This window comes from Drosophila nasuta, chromosome 2R (assembly GCF_023558535.2).
Source record: "Drosophila nasuta strain 15112-1781.00 chromosome 2R, ASM2355853v1, whole genome shotgun sequence".
NCBI classification, from domain to species: Eukaryota; Metazoa; Arthropoda; class Insecta; order Diptera; family Drosophilidae; genus Drosophila; species Drosophila nasuta.
This window is the reverse complement of record NC_083456.1, coordinates 4,878,641-4,894,787: the sequence shown is the minus strand read 5'-3', so window position 1 is coordinate 4,894,787 and position 16,147 is coordinate 4,878,641. Positions and strand designations below refer to the sequence as shown.

The 16,147-nt window shown below is 39.3% G+C and overlaps 5 protein-coding genes across 5 annotated transcripts; 1 reads left to right on the top strand and 4 right to left on the bottom strand.

Moving 5' to 3' along the window:
• Nucleotides 1–34: 34 nt before the first annotated feature.
• On the bottom strand, nucleotides 35–1,244 carry LOC132784842 (surfeit locus protein 6 homolog). Its single transcript, XM_060790718.1, has 2 exons — nucleotides 983–1,244; nucleotides 35–928 (listed from the first exon to the last, which is right to left on the bottom strand). The coding sequence occupies exons 1-2, from the start codon at nucleotides 1,152–1,154 to the stop codon at nucleotides 96–98; spliced, it is 1,005 nt and encodes a 334-aa protein (XP_060646701.1). The 5' UTR covers nucleotides 1,155–1,244; the 3' UTR covers nucleotides 35–95.
• A 335-nt stretch (nucleotides 1,245–1,579) lies between these two features.
• Nucleotides 1,580–10,362, top strand: LOC132784838 (rho GTPase-activating protein 92B). Its single transcript, XM_060790714.1, has 5 exons — nucleotides 1,580–1,773; nucleotides 2,162–2,433; nucleotides 4,694–4,869; nucleotides 7,595–8,561; nucleotides 8,625–10,362. The coding sequence occupies exons 1-5, from the start codon at nucleotides 1,724–1,726 to the stop codon at nucleotides 9,512–9,514; spliced, it is 2,355 nt and encodes a 784-aa protein (XP_060646697.1). The 5' UTR covers nucleotides 1,580–1,723; the 3' UTR covers nucleotides 9,515–10,362.
• A 569-nt stretch (nucleotides 10,363–10,931) lies between these two features.
• On the bottom strand, nucleotides 10,932–11,514 carry LOC132784844 (uncharacterized). The gene is made up of 2 exons (XM_060790721.1): nucleotides 11,425–11,514; nucleotides 10,932–11,362 (listed from the first exon to the last, which is right to left on the bottom strand). The coding sequence occupies exons 1-2, from the start codon at nucleotides 11,472–11,474 to the stop codon at nucleotides 11,047–11,049; spliced, it is 366 nt and encodes a 121-aa protein (XP_060646704.1). The 5' UTR covers nucleotides 11,475–11,514; the 3' UTR covers nucleotides 10,932–11,046.
• LOC132784843 (uncharacterized) lies at nucleotides 11,506–12,017 on the bottom strand. The gene is made up of 2 exons (XM_060790720.1): nucleotides 11,714–12,017; nucleotides 11,506–11,645 (listed from the first exon to the last, which is right to left on the bottom strand). The coding sequence occupies exons 1-2, from the start codon at nucleotides 11,937–11,939 to the stop codon at nucleotides 11,506–11,508; spliced, it is 366 nt and encodes a 121-aa protein (XP_060646703.1). The 5' UTR covers nucleotides 11,940–12,017.
• A 1,805-nt stretch (nucleotides 12,018–13,822) lies between these two features.
• LOC132785665 (solute carrier family 22 member 13-like) lies at nucleotides 13,823–15,940 on the bottom strand. Its single transcript, XM_060791862.1, has 3 exons — nucleotides 15,156–15,940; nucleotides 14,434–15,089; nucleotides 13,823–14,377 (listed from the first exon to the last, which is right to left on the bottom strand). Exons 1-3 carry the CDS (start codon nucleotides 15,856–15,858, stop codon nucleotides 14,018–14,020), a joined length of 1,719 nt encoding a protein of 572 aa, XP_060647845.1. The 5' UTR covers nucleotides 15,859–15,940; the 3' UTR covers nucleotides 13,823–14,017.
• Between the last annotated feature and the right edge of the window lie 207 nt (nucleotides 15,941–16,147).

Sequence of the window (16,147 nt, the reverse complement as noted above, 5' to 3'; positions counted from 1 at the left end):
AATAAAATAAATTTGATTCTAAAAGTTCATCGAATTTTTGTATGTCAATTTTTATTTTGAGTTGTTAAACCTAGCTTAAGTTGCCAAAGTTTTTTTTAGTAGCCAGCTATAATTCGACCCTTCTTGCTTGCCTTTTTCAATTTCTTGATTTTCTTATCCTTGCTGCGCTTATCCAAATTTTCTTGACGTTTCTTCTGTCGCTTCGCAATATCGTGTTCCACTTTCTCCTTGCGGTCCGTCCACTTCTTCTTCGCCACTCGCTTCTCTACCTTTCGCTTTTTGATAGCCTTCTGTAGCAGCTTGGTGTCATCCTTGACTTTTTTGCCCTCGATCTTATCGAACGCCTTTTTCCATGCAATGTCATTTTGGATTTCAGCGGCCTTATCGGTGTCACCTTGTTCCTTCAACTCGTTGATGTGCTGACGCGTGTCCTTCAGCTTTTTCAATATTTCCTTTGGATTTTGGTGGGATTTTTTTGCCTTTGTACCAGGATTGGCGGCAAAATCGATCTTAGAGTAAACAATTTTCGCCTCTTCGTTATAAACGGGTTGCACTTTAACTGGTTGAATCTGTTCTTTGCTATCCTCCGTTTCCCCATTTACATTTTTTTCCATTTTCACAAATCCATTTTTTAGTTTCTGTTGCTTTACATTCTCGTTCTTTAACGATTTCCCTGAGGATTGTAGAATCTTTTGCACTCCCTTGCTTCGCTTCAATTTCTTTGCTTCGCGTCTCTTTTGTTGTTTCTCTGTTGTAGGCCTCTTTTTCTGTCGCAGTTTGTTTTTGATGGAAGCAATTCGTTCATCGACGTTTTCATCTTCTGAGCTATCTGCTTCCTTATTTCTCAACTGTTTTTTCTTGTTTTTCCCATTAGTCTTAGCGGCGTTTTCATCATCCGAAAGTAAGTAATCTTCGTAGGTGTCCTCATCTACAATAAGGTTGACGTTTAATACGGAATTCGGAATTATATTAATATATTTACCTTCTTTTGTTGAGTATGGCACTTTGTGTGTTTTCAATAAATTGAGCACACGCTGCTGGAAACGTTTCATCTGCTCAAAACCATTTTCTTTTTTATCAGACACTTGCTCTAAGTTATGTACACGGTTGTAGTACTGCCGTACCTTATTTTTAATAATATCTGCATCTATCATTTTGAATTATTTCCTTAAAAATCGCTAAGAAAACAATGTTTGTGTCCTCACACGTGCACTGGCTGCTAGGGTGACCGCAAATTTTCTTTAAATATGTACTAATAAAGGCTGAAAAATCCACCAATACGCTGCAATTTTGCATAGTTTCAAACATGATTAAGAAAAACTATACTACACCTATAAAACCTTAAAAAAGGTATTCAGTAGATAACAACTACGATTTTTTTTATTTATATCCTTTACTTAAAAATGAAATCCAATGAAAGCTCAGCCCTTGCGTTATTTGCGCCATAGCAGATAAATTTCCCATATCTAACCAGTGTGGGCTTACACAGCTGGTATATTTCAGTATATTTCTTAAACGCATAATAAGTGTGTTTGAAAATTGAACTTGTGGTCACGCTGGCATTTGGAGAATGACTAATTTTGCCAGTGTTACAAGTGTATTTACTTACTTATTAAGTATTTACTTGATGCCGAGCTTATTACATACAGCATACAAAAAACCACAACAAAGTGCATTTTTACGTAAATCGGCGGTCAGAATTGTATTGTAAAGCTGCAGCAAAATGAAGAAACAATTTGCAAAAATTAAAATTGCTGCAGAAAATTTATCTAGGTAAGTTCAAAGGCCAGGGCAGCAAAGAAGACGTAGGCGACGGCGACGACGACGCACATCGAAAAATACATACTTGTTATGTATGTAGTTGTCTTCTCCAGCCGCACACGATAATCGACGGGCAGGTGTTGCCTAATAACAACAACAATAACAACAACCACTGTAAATCAATGCCAAAATAAAGCACAGCATTTACATTTCACGTTTCATTTCGTCTGCTTCGTCGCTGCAATCAACGAGTTGTCAGCTGCGCCGCTGATGACCTAACGGCAGTGGTAGCTCATTTTATGTGTAATGGCATTTTACACGCACACCACTGCAAACATAAACAGATATACATTTACACAAATATTGTATCATACACACATTATGTTTGTATTCACGGCAGATCAACAAAATCAGACTGCAAAGATTCTGAACTTGAGACAATAGAGAAACAAGTGGACAGATATCGTGATACCATCGAGAAGATTGTGCGAAAATTACCAGCTTTAAGTAGCGGAAGCAGCAGTAGCAGTAGTAGCAATGGCCAAGTTAGCAACGAGGAACATGACAAGCGGATTAAGAAGAATAGTCACTACAAGATTGCACAAGCGTTGGATGAATCCGCCAGGGAATTGCCCAAGGATATGCCACTGCAGAAAGTCCTATCGAATTGCGGTGAGTATTGATTACGGACACGCCTTCCAAACGCATATTGTATACATGTATTATTGCGTGTGTGTGTTTTAGTGTTTGTTGTATGCTTTATCGACATTGATAAGGAAAAGAAGAAACAAAAAAAGGAATGAAATTTGAGTTCGCGCAAATCGCGCAAGGTGTGCACAATAATCTGCGTGTGTATGTGTGTGGAAATAGGCACACACATACAATACATATGTAAATAACTATGCATATATGATTATGACTGTGTGTCACGGGCTTGCGTGCACTTTATAAATGTGTGAGTGTGTTTGTGTGTGTGTTTTGTGGCCTCGCCTTGTCTGCGCTTGGCCTTGTGGCATTTACATTTCTCAACATTGACGCGCCGTCGATTTCTCATTGTTGTTGCTTTTTTTGTGGTGTTGTGGTTTCTGCCGCTTAGCGCGTTTTTTAATCATAATAATTTTATGATGACTTTTTTCGTTGCTTTCTTTTCAACAACCATTCGCTGCTGGCTGTTTGCTGCTCTTATTTTATTTGTGTATCTGCTTAGACAGTTTATTTATTTTTTTTTTTGTTTTGCTCGTTATAGTGGTGTTTATGTCTACTATTTATCGCCCCTTACTCAAGCAACTCCCTCTTGTTCATTTATATTTATGCTTTGGGTTTATTGCTGTTTTCTACAAAAGTCAATTGTGCATTTTATTAATGAAGAAAACAAAGGCAAAAGTAAAAGTAACTGCAATCATTATGATGTGATTGCCGATTAAAAGTAAAAGTTGTGCCAAATATTATTCATATACTTGATTATGAATAAATATAGACGCAACCCCCACACCTTTTTTTTTGTTTCTGCCCTCCCCACATTTTGTATTATTACTCATTATTTTGGTTCCACTTACACTTTTTGCACTCATACACTAGCATACACAAGTACACACACACACTGTGCAGGCAGATATGCGTGTGCCAATTGAAATTCAGGCGCTCTGTTTGCGGCGACGGAAACTGTGACTGCGGCAGAGCAGCACACTTACAACTGCAACTGTAACTGTAACTGTAACTTACCTTGGTTCAAGTGTATTTGATTAGCGTTGCATTTGCGACATTACGACATAAGTAAGCTCTTTGTTTACAACACAAAAAGTCGTACATGTTTAATAAATATACTGTGCGCGCTCTAAACAATGAACTTTAGATTAGCACAGCCTTTGTACACATTTAAAAACAGACACTAGTGATTGTAAACGTAAAACATTAGATTTATTTAGTTTTACTTTGATAACAGAATAGTTGGCTTATGCGCGAGTTTTTATTTAACTCGTTATAGTGAAATCCCAGTTTTGTAAATACCACTGGATTTTACTGTATCGAGTGTGAATTGTAGAACTATATTTTTGAGCAGTCATACAGATTGCTCATATATCATGTCAAGTTTCAATAAGGTTTAGTCAGCAACCGCAATAAGTACAAGTAGACCAAAACATTAATTATTTGAATAATAATTATTAAAATATTTATTATAAGGATTTTTTCCTTAATACAAAAATCATTTGTAAATTAATGTGTTTCTAAAATTACAAATTGTGGGGTGGCGCTGACTTGTAATTTTTTATCTGTATTCTTTCTTTAATAATTTCTTTATTATAAACATTAATTACTACTTAATGTTAATTATTTTCTGTGTTATGTTTTAGTTTTGTAGGGGTCGATTTAAATGTCGAAATCCATCAGTTTTAACCCACTGTGCCTGGTTCACTCGTTGCAACTTTATTTCTTAGCCACGATGCGCTTCAATTCAATTTTTTTCCCTATCTGTCGTCTCACTGCTACAGAGAGGAGAAAAACGAGCATATCTTATGGTAAATGTTATACTCCAGTGGTGTTGTCGCCTCGACTGCCTACTTCTCGGGTGCCTCTCATTGTATTATTCGCTCAGTTGCCACAATAGCGACGGCAGCGGCAGCATTGCACTCAACACAATTATCACAATTTTGTTTACTCAGCATCGTCAGGCTCGTTACGCCTTCGTCGCCGCAGCTGTTGTCACAATGTGCGGCCCACAGTTTTGAACCGGCATAACAACAACAATACTATCTTTGCTACCGTCTTCGCCCGCGATAAGGTCTTAAATAAGCATTGACTTCCTCACTTAGGCTCTCCAATACAAACACAAACACAACATAATACATATATAGTAGACACTTTACATCATTTTGTGTGGCTGTAAAAAGCAACTAAAGTTTTGTATTTATTTTGAATCTTTCGCAATTTGCAGGCGAACTGGAGAAGACTATTGCCGAATGCAGCATCGAGAGCGAACTGGAAACGGAGACCAAAGTTGTGCGGCGTTTAAAAAACATCTTAGATAAAGAAATACAAGAGATCTCAACATTAAAGCGTAATGTGTCCCGCACACTCCAGGAATACACCTCACTCAAACGCAGTCATGAGGTAAGAAAAACAAAACAAATCTCTTTGCTAGCTTCGTTATTATCAAGTACGGGACTGAGAGTTAAAGTTAATTAGTTAACTCGAATAACATCAGCATCAGGCGTTCAAATTCTTCATGATAACAGCACAAGCACTTATCCAAATTGAGGAATTCGCTTTGATTATGATGAAAGTGAACAATGGCAGAGAGGCCGCAGCTGCGAAAATAATAAAATAATAGCAACAACTATAATCACAACAACAATAATAATGGCCAATGGCAATAATATTTATACAACTTCTCGACTGTTGCAGTGCGTGAGTGCCTTTAAAATAGGGGGACAAGCGCACAGTGGTTTAGTAGTTCAGTAGTAGATATATTTTTGCAAAACGTTGATTAAGTACAGCTTTTAGTTATAGCGCAAGTGCGAAAGAAAATTGCTTTTGCTCAACTTGGAATATAAATTTGAATTTTAAAGAGACTTTTTTTTATATAGTTCGTTTTGTGTTGTTTAATTTGAGTCCAGTTTAATGTTGTTTGAGTTGTAACTTATTTTACTTGGTTTCAAATTGCGCTTGAAGCACTGTGCCTCGTCGAGCGGATGACAAGCGCCAGCAAGAAAGCAATCAATTTTTTTAATTTCAGTTTATTTCTTTTTTATCTATAAAACTCGCACAATTGATTTGTTGGTGTTGTTGCTGTTGTTGCTTGCCAGGCTATTCGCTTTATGCTGGCGTCGGGTTTCTTTATGATATGTCAGGGGGGATTAGGTGACTTTTGTTGTTTTTTGGTTCTACATTGCCGAGTTTAACGTTCTGTTCCAATTTCTATAGACATACTTTAAGAGTTTTGTATATTTATGTCTTTTCCGTTAAGGTTCTGCCAAAACTGTTACGATTACTTGTCAAATTTTCTGACGATGTTGACAACTTTTTCTTTTTATTTTTGGTGGGTTGATGCATTTTTACTTTATTATTATTGTTTTTTGGCATTGCTTTCCGTTGTTGTATATAACATATAAGCCAAGACAACTCGACGACACGCTTTATGCCTTATACGTGTATGTCGAGTCACCCAATCGAGTACCGAGCTGGTCATTGTCGTTGTTGTTGTTACTGTTGTCTAGAGTTGTTGTTGCTGTTGCTGTTTAAGGTGTCGGAAGACGTTCATTGACTTGATGGAGACACAGTGACATCATAATTGAAAATTGAGTGAGTCGAGTCAAATTGAAGCGAGTTTATCGTTGAATAAGTAGCATCAACTTTACGCATTAATTGCCCCACTCAAGTGTCAAACTAGTACTACATACAAATAAATATTTGATAGAATTTCAAGTTATGTTCGCTAATAATGGTCAACAGTTATTTACACTCGACCATAATCTTATCATCCGTTTCGCAGTGCCTCCATAAAACTGATGCGGGCGCCTGCTAATCAACGTCTAGCCTTCTATTGGGAGCGCTCTAATTGAGCCATGTATGTTTATACTTTGAATGTTCATGAGCTCAGCTGACACAGTTACATGTATGTATTTGGTGTGTACCTTGCTTGCAAGTGCTAGCTTTGGTCTGGGCTGGCACTGGAATGCCAGTAGGTAATGTTAGCTCAACGTCACTGTAGCTTTCATGTAGGTCGTTAGAGGTTACCCACATGGAAACGTGGATGTGAAGTGAGTCACACGGAGCCATTGGAGATGGTATTGCGACTTATAATTAGATGCTTGCCATTGTTTTGCGCACTCAGTTCGGCTCGGATCGGATCAGAGCTGAAGATTGATTGGCAAACAAAACGAGTCACAGCAGCAGAGAGGGGCTGAGATTTCAATTTGTCACGATTTGTTTATTTTTAGCTAACTTACGTCGCGAGAATGAGAGGGAGATCCGCGTATATTCAAATGGTGCTCGTTTACTGAAATTTTTTGGAAAATCGGCTCTTAAAGTACGATATGTGCAAGATAATATTATGTTGAGTTAGTTCTTTAGCTGATGGGATTGTTGGGGAATTCGTTATCTTTGTTTCGCTGCTTCTGCACAATACTTCAACAAATCTAAACAAATATTTTTATTCATATGTTTTAAGGTTCTTCTGTTATATTGAAGTGATTGTGAGCATAACAATAATAGTTGCTCTTATTCTTTGTATAAGCTATAAGTTCGCAAGAATTTATTCTGAGAGCTTCACTCATATTTTCTTATCGCTGTGCCGCTGCCGTAAATTTGAAGCCATTTTTATTTACACGAATGATTCAAACTCGCGGCAAATTGAAATTGGGTACTAGCAAGTTGGTATCGGTCAGAGGCGAACATATATATATATATATATATATATATATATATACGTAGCGAGATATTCGAAGCATACGTATATATATAAATATACATATACTTGTAGGGTTTAGAGTGAACAAAGAGATTTATTGGAGCAGCTGGTCAGTGAATCTATTTATAAATATATGTTAAGTGTCAAAGCATAAACTACAGACAGTTGTCGACCTGGCTTTTAGTCATGATGCAAGATCGTACTTGCAGAGATAATACAGTTTGATAGTAGGAGGTGGTGTGTGGGAAGACGAGGCAACTGTAGCGTCATACTTAAGCTCAGAGCGTGTGAAAATGACACCGGTAATTTGTGCAAACAAAAGAAAGCAACTCAATGTGCGACGAGGTGGGGTGAATAAATAGTGAGAGATTGTTGTGCTTATCGCAAATGTTTGACTAACTGTTTTGTTTTTTGTCAAATTTACAGGCTGCCATTCGGTTGGAGGAACCCGCCGCTAAGGTGAACAACATAAAGAGCCAACAGGAGGAGTGCGAACTGAAGCTGGAAAAGGAGCGAGATGCCTGGGCGGCCCAAATGCTGGAACTGATTGCCAAAGAGGATGAGATTGTCAACTGCATTCGCGACTATGTGCTCAACCAAAGAAACTATCATGAGCGGGCACTGCAGCATGTGAATGCCTCTCTGGCGCGCATCCAGGATACCATTCAGAGCACAGAGAAGTCCCGCTTTGGCACCTCACTCAAGGAACATCTGTCATCGAATCATCGCGATATTTCCTACATTGTGGAACTTTGTTGCTGTTGTCTGCTGGAGCATGGACTCGAGGAGGAGGGTTTGCTGCGAGTGGGATGTGCGAGCACCAAGCTTAGGCGGATGAAGCATGCACTGGAGGCGCAGCATGTGAAGACGCCGCTGCCACTAGAATATCAGGATCCACATGTCATTGGCTCCATATTAAAATTATATCTCAGGGAATTGCCGGAACCGTTGCTGACGTACGCGTTATACAAGGATTTTATAAAGATAGCCGAACGACACACCGAAGCGGAGCGGAAGACCGAGATTAAAGCAATACTGGGTAAACTGCCCAAGGAGAATTACGCCAATCTTCGCTACCTCACAAAATTCCTGGCGCTGTTGCAGCAACGAGCTGTGCATAACAAGATGAACTCCCAGAACCTAGCCATTGTCATGTCGCCCAACATGCTTTGGCCACGCGTTGATAAGAGTAGCAATGCCGCCGCTGATTATATTGGCCAGGTGAACAGCTCATCGGCAGCCAACATCATTGTGGAGCTGTTGATTAGCCAATGGGATTATTTCTTCGACGGAGAAGTTGAATTTTATTTGACCCTGCAACGTCAAAAACTTTTTGTCGAAGGCAAAAGCAAATCGAATTCCTCGAATGAGCATTTGGACAAACATGAAAGTGGTGAGTATTAATAGGATACCATAAACGACATTTAATAATTTAATGTTTGTATTTATTGAACAGAAGTCATTGAGAGTCCGCGCTATGGAACACTGCGTCGCCAGAAGCCTAATGCACCTTCGCCACCTACCAAGAACGAAGCAACAACCAATGGAGGTGGTTCAACTAATCATTCGCACTCGACTAGGCCTCATGCTAAGGAGTTATTCCCTCAGCAGCCGTCGCAGCAGCAAGATGACAAGCTGGAAAAACAAGAGAAACCCGCCAAGCCACCGCTTCCCAACTTAGCGCAGTTTCAACAGCCTGCTGTACAGTCTGCCGTCAGCCAGCCGACGCACACGCAACTAGAACCGCTGCCGCCGCCTCCGGTGACACCGGCCAAGCCTGTGCCGATGACGCGGACACAATTCTTTGGTTTGGACAATCTGCCGTCTCCCACAGCTGATCGCAGAAGCATCGATAGCATTGGTAGCTTTAGATTGAAGCCGGATTTACCACAGAAGCCGCAGCTACCGAAGCGCCCCACGGCGCTAGGCGTAGGCGGTGGAAATGGAGTTGGCTATAAAAGCGATAGCAAGAGTGACGACGAAAGCATCACGCCTACACAGGCCCACATCGATAATGGCAATAGCACTGTACGTTTTACAACTGAGAAGTTCATCGACCAGCTGCGGCAGGAGAATTGTTATACTAATGGAACGCGAGAAGAACCGACAACTAATCCTACAGCAACAACTTCAACACCAACAACAAGCACAACAACTGTTACATCAGCAGCAGCGGGCAAGGAGCAGAATCATAACCACAACCATGAGCAAGATCCAGCAAATAATGCACAGAAAGAACAACAAACGCCAACCACGCCCATATCGCCAAACTCATTTCAAACGCCCAAAAGGCCGACGGTACCAGCGCCTCCGCCGCCAATGTCTCTACGAAAGCAGGTCGATTAGATAGTTTGTGGGAGTAAACACAAGAAGAGAGTCCTTAGGGTTCGCTACGATGGCGCTTTTTTAGTTAATCGTAAGACTTGAACGCACAGTAATTTAGTTAAACAAAGCTTTTTAATAAGTTGCTGGCGGCATCGTGGATGTATATATGTTATCATATATATAATACCACTTTATGCTTTAAGGAGAGCAAGCAACTTAATTCTGTATTCTGCATTTGTATTCTTTGCATTGTGCATTCGCAATTTGAACTGTATGTGTTTTAAGCCATATGTTAAAACGATATCCATATACGATATACATTTATCTATAAACCTATTATATACAAACAATATATATATATATACATACATATGTAGTCTGTAGTAGGCATCCATGATTAACTCAATTGTCGAAATTTGATTAGCTGCCCAGCGAATGTTTTTTTTTAAATTACTATGTTAATATCCTTATTTGAAGGTTGTGATAGACAGGAAGAGAAAGGTTTGTGTTTCCTTAATTTTGCGTTGCTCTGTTGCTCCCCATTTTTCTGAAAGACAATTTCTATTGTGATTCTTTAATTTAATTAATGCGATTTGAAAATTGTTAAAAATTTGTTGCGCTTTGTACTTTGTTTATTTTGGGCTATATAGAAAAATTACCATGCAACCACTGTGTATTCCTTTATTCGTATTTTATTTTGTATGCGAAAGCGATGAGAAGATACGCTTAAGCGTTATTTTACGTTATGTACATATCTCTTTAAACGAAGTCCTATCAATTCTTATTTTGATGTATTCTGTATTTTTGCTTTATTAATTTGTATTGAAATTATTATGATTTTTATCTATAATAAAAACAATGTATGAAGATTTGTTGTGTATATGAAATATACATTAAAAGTGATTATATTTTAAAACAGATTTTTAATCGTTTTTTCATTTTGTTGCCTTAGATGCATTTATTTAAATGTAAATCCATTCATCCCATTCTCCCATTTACATTTATCTGAACTAGTTAAAAGTAACGCACCCGAGTCAACAATTCTACTAAATGTCTCCAAAAGATATGTGTATTATTTTTCAGTTCCATAATTACCTCTCCAAGCAATGGATAAATTTGAATATTCGTGCCATAATTGAATTGAATACCTGAACATACTGAAACATTTCCAAATAAAGCTTAATCTCGTGACACTCTTTCTAAATATTCCAGCAATATAGATTATTCTAAGCAGTTTAACATACATACATATATATCAAAGTGCAATTTTTTCTAGTTTGTATTGAAAAAGACCAAAAAAATGAAAAATCTTATGCAAAATAAAAATAAAGTTGTACACATTTATAGTATAGTACTTATTAAAGTACAGCTGGAAAATCAGTAAACACAAGAAGTAAAATTAATGTTGAAAAATTGAAATATATATTCTGCTACAATATAAATAAATGCGCCACACATTTGGAGCACAAATGGATGTATTTATTTTACGAAAGTTATTTAAAGTTATTCCATATGTATAATATTCTATTTTATAGTAGGAATATTGTTAGGGACTAGCTTATACAGCTGTCGGCAGCTGTTCGCTGCGGAATGCAAATGTCAAAAGCAGAAAATGATCCTGTAATCTTCAAGAATCTTATTAGATTGTGGGAATAACCTAATTGCGGTTCCACTGGACGTTTTGAATCGCTGCAAACTGTCTGCTCCTCCGCTTCCGGCGTGTTATCCAGTTCACGCACATAATCCATAAAGTTGTCTACGCTTAAAGGCGTCTCTTCCGCTGGCTTGGAGGTACTTGCACTTTGGATTTTTCGTTGAAACTCACTGCGATAATAATCGTTGATCATTGACATCATGCTCTTGGAATACCTTTATTTAAGTTGAAGTACGATTTCAATATATTCTTTGTCCAACTTATGTCTATGGCTTACCAATAGATAATGCCAATGAGCAATATGTCTTGCATAAATGGACCCACCATTGTGTCTTAAAACTTCAGTACTTCTATAGAGTTATTGCTGTTGCTGCCGTTCTCGAAAACTTTCCCACCATTGATTAAGCATATAAAACTGTTCCTTAATGTTTGGCCATGCCATTGTAACAATCAACATTACGGTATTAGCAAAGACGAACAATTTCATCATCTCAAATGCTGTGATTCGAAAAATATTGTTTATAAATAAGTCATAATTTTCTTGAGATTAATGCATATTTACAGACCCTCCGGCGTGCGAAGGTAATCCCCAAAGCCGGAGTTTAAGTCCTTTTCCTGCTCTTCCTTGTGCTCATGCAGATGTGGTTGTTTACCTTCTTTTCCCTTGGTCTTACTGCCTTCTGTCCTTTCCTTGTGCCCACCGTGCCCGCCGTGACCTTTGCCGTGTCCGCTGTGCTTGTGCCTGCCGTAGCCTGTCGATGTATTCGTAAAGGCGGACTTCTTGGATTTCATGGCATCCAAATTGAGCACAAGCAGCAGCTGCTCTCAACGTCGTAACGACACCAGCTCTGTTCCAGCAATGACGAGCCCCAAAAAAAATTTTACGACCCATCGTTGTGGCTGCTCGCAATTTTATGGCTTCATTTTTATCGATTTGCGATTCCCATTTGCCGCGAGTTGCCACGTTCAGCAGGTGAAATTACGGGTACACCTAAACTGCCAGTAGAGCAATGAGCTTAACATATCTATGCCTATTATATTTTTGTGTCAGCGCTCTCGCAGCTTGGCTTGGGACAGAGTACTGACTAGATCTGCTCAACTAACAAATCAATTCTCTGCTGGGGTTGCTTACAAAGTTCTGAAAATAATACAATTTTTCTTTTTAGATGATTGCACAGTCACTTCGGTCATTGTTCTTTTATATATTATTGAATAATATTATATTAAACTCACTTTATTTTGGTAACGTGACATATTTAAATATTGGATATTTTTCCTTGAGTTATCTACCACAGTGATTTTCATATGCTCAACTCTTAGATACTTTTAGACCTTGCACTATTGACATATTTTTTTGACTTTGAATATGAGTTTTGTCCTAATTTTTAAAAGAGAGGTCTTAAAGCATATTTAGATATTCGGCAAATACAGACGCAGACGATTTTAATATTATCAGCGCAGTCTGATGTCCACAAATGGGACATTTTAAGACTCTAAAATCAAATGCTGACATTACAAATCTCTAGATCGGAGCCTGAGTGCGTGTATACTGGGAACATTTGGAAGCAAAGATTGTGGCAAAGAAGATCGGAGATCATTACTTACGTCTTCAAGAGCAACAATAGCCCAAATTGGGAAACAGCTCAGAAACTTTGTAACGATCTTAAACACCTCGAGCTCAAATCGAAAAGCTCACCATTTAACTTAGCTCATATAGAGAAATCAAAATTTATGAATCACCGTTCTCTACAAAAGGCAGTATCATAGGCGAAAGAACTGAACTGAATTGTAATTTGTCGAATGTCAATAAGGGATTGTCTTTTAAAGATTGTGTCCTTAAAATTCTATCGGCATTTGAAAATTTTGATGCGCATTTGTATGCGCATTAAATGGTACATGCAATTATTCAAAACTGCTGTTATTTATCGAGAAGGCAGTTTTTTTAATGTCCTCCTCTTTCATAAGTGCTTGGTTAAAGACGGATTCCAAATGTATTGTGGAAAAATCCTTGCTTCCCCCAAATTTGGTAGTATTATAGAAGGGTCCGTCACTGGATATCTGTCTGGGATAGTGTTATTGTTTAATTTCTCGAAATCAATAACTAGTCGGTTTTTAAGACTTCCGCCCGGATTAAAGCTTTTTTTGCCAACTACTCAAACGGGTGAGTTGTATGGACTTTAACTATGTGGAAGATATCATTATTTAATAGCCGTGAAATTTCTTTATTCTCGAAGGAGTTTAATTCAGTAAATTGCCGTTATTTATTGAGTTTTCTTAGTTTTCTTTATATCTTCTTCTTTCATTTGTATTTGGTAAAAACTGGATTCTAAATTTATTAGTATTATATACGAAATATTTTTATTATTGTCAATTTTTTTTTTAAATCTGTATTGAGTCTCTTTTTACCAACGAACTGCTGCTGTGTAAGGACCGCTGCTGGAACGGATTATATAGTTCATACTAAGAGACTTAATTCATAAATAATGTACATATATATTTTATATTTTAGTAAATATTAAAATATAGTTATATTCCTCTGTAAAAAATAAATATTGATATACTTATTTAACATTACCTCATACATTTAAAGAGAATATATTTCTAACTAAACTTATGTACATGTATATTTTACTTATATTTAACTATTAATTATCACGTGCTTCAAATGCATTTTAAAAGTGACAGCATCGGTGTATTGCTCTTGTTTAACGTTATGTTGTATTTAAAAATTTCAAACATGAAATGGGCTAAACATTATCACACTCATATTACCTACAAACATTTAAAAATTAATATATTTCTATCTAAACTTATGTATTTTACTTATATTTAACTATTAATTATGAACAATCTATCTAGTCTATCTCGTGCTACAAATGCGTATTAAAACTGACAGCATCGTTGTATTGTTCTTCTTGTTGCCTATCCGCTTCCTGTTCATTGTTCACCGGAGTGCGGAGGCAACAAGTGCAGACTCCGCCCAATATGACGAGCACACAGAAAGTGGACAGCGACAGGGCGATGTTGAGCTCCTTGAGCACTGTAAGAAACGAGGCGGAAAGCAGCCAAACACGTGCCCATGTGACCACAGAGAAAGCGAACGGGGCACGTTTCTCGGGCGGCAAGGACTCGCCCATGCAGGTTAGTATCATGGCTTGGGCACATGAGATGCCAGCTTTGGGTAGTACGGCAAAAAAACATCCATAGAGCAATCTCATAGATTTCGGGTACTGCAAGATCAAAACGGCATTAGCTTGGAATAAGTCAGAAGCAGCAATATACCTACTCTCTCGACATGAGTAAAGAACCAGCAAAAGCATCCCACGCATCCACCCACAATGCAGAAGCCGCCCGCACATTGCCACTTGTGGGCATTGTGCTTAAACGTCAAGTACATGGCTAAAATGCAGCCTAGAATTTCGAAGACACCAACCACCATGGTATTGGGTGACAGATAGTCGCGTCCAAAGGAGCGTATGTTGAGCAGCAGACCCATGTGACCGATGAGGAATGTGGCCAGGGCCATGTGGGTGGCGAGCATATGGAGCTTGGCCCGTTTGTGACTATGCCATAGCTCTAGCCAACGAGCAGGAGGCGGTTGAGCGCGGAGCTTCTCGCCCAGATGTTGCAACTGTATTTCCAAGTCGTGAGGTATCTTGGAGTTGCGATCATTTATGCTGGCTGCATAATGAAGTAGGTTCATGACGTGCTCCACTGCGGCATCCAGAGATACGGATCGCTGGAGCTGCCAGCGTGGCGAGTCTGGTAACCAGGGCAGCAGCAAGACTATGATAAAAGGCAGCGACGTAATCCCAATATAAATCTGCCGCCAACTGTGAGCACCAACAGCAATTGCAGGAAGTACGATGATGCCAAGGGACCAGAAAGTTTCATAGAGAAGCATCACGCCCTGGCGATACTTACCCGATGTAATGTCCGTAACTGAAAGATCAAAGCAGACAGGATGTGAGAAACAGAAAGACAGAGATCAACCAGTGGAGTACCTACAAATGGTCTGACCAGCAGTCATCATAAGGGAACAAGACACGGCCGACAGGCAACGAAACGAGCAGTGTAAACTGAAATCATTGACTAGACCAGTTGCCACGCCACAGCAGAGCAGAGCCCAGATGCCAGAGATGTACACACGTCGCGGACTGACGACCCGCATCAGCCGCGTGGCAACCACGCCGCCGACAAACATGCCAAAGAGATGCCAGTACTGCGACCAGGCCACAAATATGTCACACAAACAGACCAGGTCGAACTCCATGATCAGCGAGTGAAAGCTTTGGGCATAGTGGAACTGTTGGCATTGTCGTACCGCATAGTTGCCATCACCATAGGATACCAACACGGAGCATTGATCCTCGCTGACGCTGCAGTTATCCATGGCACCATAGGCGCTGGTATCGCAGCAGAACTCCTCGTTGGGATAGATGTCCGGTGCCGTGAAGATGATGCAGGCCATAAACCACGCGGCGGGAATTTTGCAGAGGAAGATGATCAGCACGGAGCGCAGTTGCCATATGCCAAATTTTCCAAGAATCTGTGCGATAATGTCGTCGGGTTCGCCTTGATTTGTCTGCTCCCTGCCTTCCGTATCCTGGCCACCGTGTATGTAGGATATCTGAGCCAAGGCATCGGGATGTGGCGACGAACGACGCAACTTGGGATTGTCGCCATGAACGGGGTAGATTTCAGTCATCATCGGTCGCCTGGCTTACATTTGCATTCGTAATTTAGTAGCGACGTCTTGCTGGTTTCGACCCTCCAGCATAACTGCGACTTCGCTAGAGGTTTGCGTCAGCAGCTTAACAACATGGTAATCGAAGCGAGAGGTTTCAATTGGTGCTAGTCAACGATATCGTCGCTAATCAAATTGTCACTGAAATTAATCAGGCAATTTCAATTGTCCACCTGTCCGCCAACGAAGTCACACATCGAAAGTTCGTAAACAATTGTGTCAATAAGCGAGTGGATTTTTTATTTCTAACAGA

Bases quoted from the DNA above. Each gene is read 5' to 3' on its own strand.
- LOC132785665 (XM_060791862.1), bottom strand. From the start codon at position 15,858: ATGATGACTGAAATCTACCCCGTTCATGGCGACAATCCCAAGTTGCGT. The intron at 15,090-15,155 runs GTAGGTACTCCA...TTGATCTTTCAG, and splicing joins GACTGCTGGTCAGACCATTT to TTACGGACATTACATCGGGT. The intron at 14,378-14,433 runs GTAGGTATATTG...TTGATCTTGCAG, and splicing joins TCTTTACTCATGTCGAGAGA to TACCCGAAATCTATGAGATT.
- LOC132784838 (XM_060790714.1), top strand. From the start codon at position 1,724: ATGAAGAAACAATTTGCAAAAATTAAAATTGCTGCAGAAAATTTATCT. The intron at 1,774-2,161 runs GTAAGTTCAAAG...TATTCACGGCAG, and splicing joins GCTGCAGAAAATTTATCTAG to ATCAACAAAATCAGACTGCA. The intron at 4,870-7,594 runs GTAAGAAAAACA...TCAAATTTACAG, and splicing joins CACTCAAACGCAGTCATGAG to GCTGCCATTCGGTTGGAGGA.
- LOC132784843 (XM_060790720.1), bottom strand. From the start codon at position 11,939: ATGAAATCCAAGAAGTCCGCCTTTACGAATACATCGACAGGCTACGGC. The intron at 11,646-11,713 runs GTCTGTAAATAT...TTCGAATCACAG, and splicing joins TTACCTTCGCACGCCGGAGG to CATTTGAGATGATGAAATTG.
- LOC132784842 (XM_060790718.1), bottom strand. From the start codon at position 1,154: ATGATAGATGCAGATATTATTAAAAATAAGGTACGGCAGTACTACAAC. The intron at 929-982 runs GTAAATATATTA...ACCTTATTGTAG, and splicing joins GCCATACTCAACAAAAGAAG to ATGAGGACACCTACGAAGAT.
- LOC132784844 (XM_060790721.1), bottom strand. From the start codon at position 11,474: ATGGTGGGTCCATTTATGCAAGACATATTGCTCATTGGCATTATCTAT. The intron at 11,363-11,424 runs GTAAGCCATAGA...ACTTAAATAAAG, and splicing joins CTCATTGGCATTATCTATTG to GTATTCCAAGAGCATGATGT.